The sequence below is a fragment of the Buceros rhinoceros genome, unplaced genomic scaffold (genome assembly GCF_000710305.1).
Source record: "Buceros rhinoceros silvestris isolate BGI_N320 unplaced genomic scaffold, ASM71030v1 scaffold24252, whole genome shotgun sequence".
NCBI classification, from domain to species: domain Eukaryota; kingdom Metazoa; phylum Chordata; class Aves; order Bucerotiformes; family Bucerotidae; genus Buceros; species Buceros rhinoceros.
This window is the reverse complement of record NW_010397462.1, coordinates 512-946: the sequence shown is the minus strand read 5'-3', so window position 1 is coordinate 946 and position 435 is coordinate 512. Positions and strand designations below refer to the sequence as shown.

The 435-nt window shown below is 62.5% G+C and overlaps 1 protein-coding gene across 1 annotated transcript in view; it reads right to left on the bottom strand.

Annotated features, from left to right (window-relative positions):
- FKBP8 (FK506 binding protein 8, 38kDa) overlaps window positions 1–435 on the bottom strand; it is a gene marked incomplete at its 3' end in the record, with an annotated part of 4205 nt that overhangs the window by 3266 nt on the left and 504 nt on the right. The window contains exon 3 of the mRNA XM_010146278.1: window positions 1–197. This exon is cut by the window's left edge and continues 15 nt beyond it. Coding sequence (XP_010144580.1) covers window positions 1–197 — 197 coding nt within the window. The remainder of the gene's footprint in view (window positions 198–435) is intronic.

Below are 435 nucleotides of genomic sequence, written 5' to 3'. Positions count from 1 at the left end.
TCTTGAGGGCGATGTCGTAGGAGTTGATGGCCAGCACATAATCTGCCTGCTGGTAGAAGAAGTTGCCGCGCTCCCGCTTGCGGTTGGCCAGCTCTATCTTCTCCTTCCCGCTGAGCAGCTCCAGGTCTGGCGCGTCCCGAGCCTCCAGCAGCTCCACCTCCAGGGTGAGGGCCGCATTGGGTGGGATGTCAGGGCTCCTGTGCAGAGAAGGGCATGAAGCCATGGCACCGCCGCCACCTCTGCTAGTCCCACCAGCCACCAGGTCGTGTAGATTTAGCACCCCAGCCCCGAAATCAGAGCTACAGAAGCTCCCTGAGACAGGGCACGATGCAGATCGTTCCTTCAGGCAGGACACGCTGCTGTCCCCAGGTCTCCCTCCCTGCGAAGCTGTGGCTGGCTGGCTGGGAGCGCCGGGGACAACTTTCACAGCCCTGC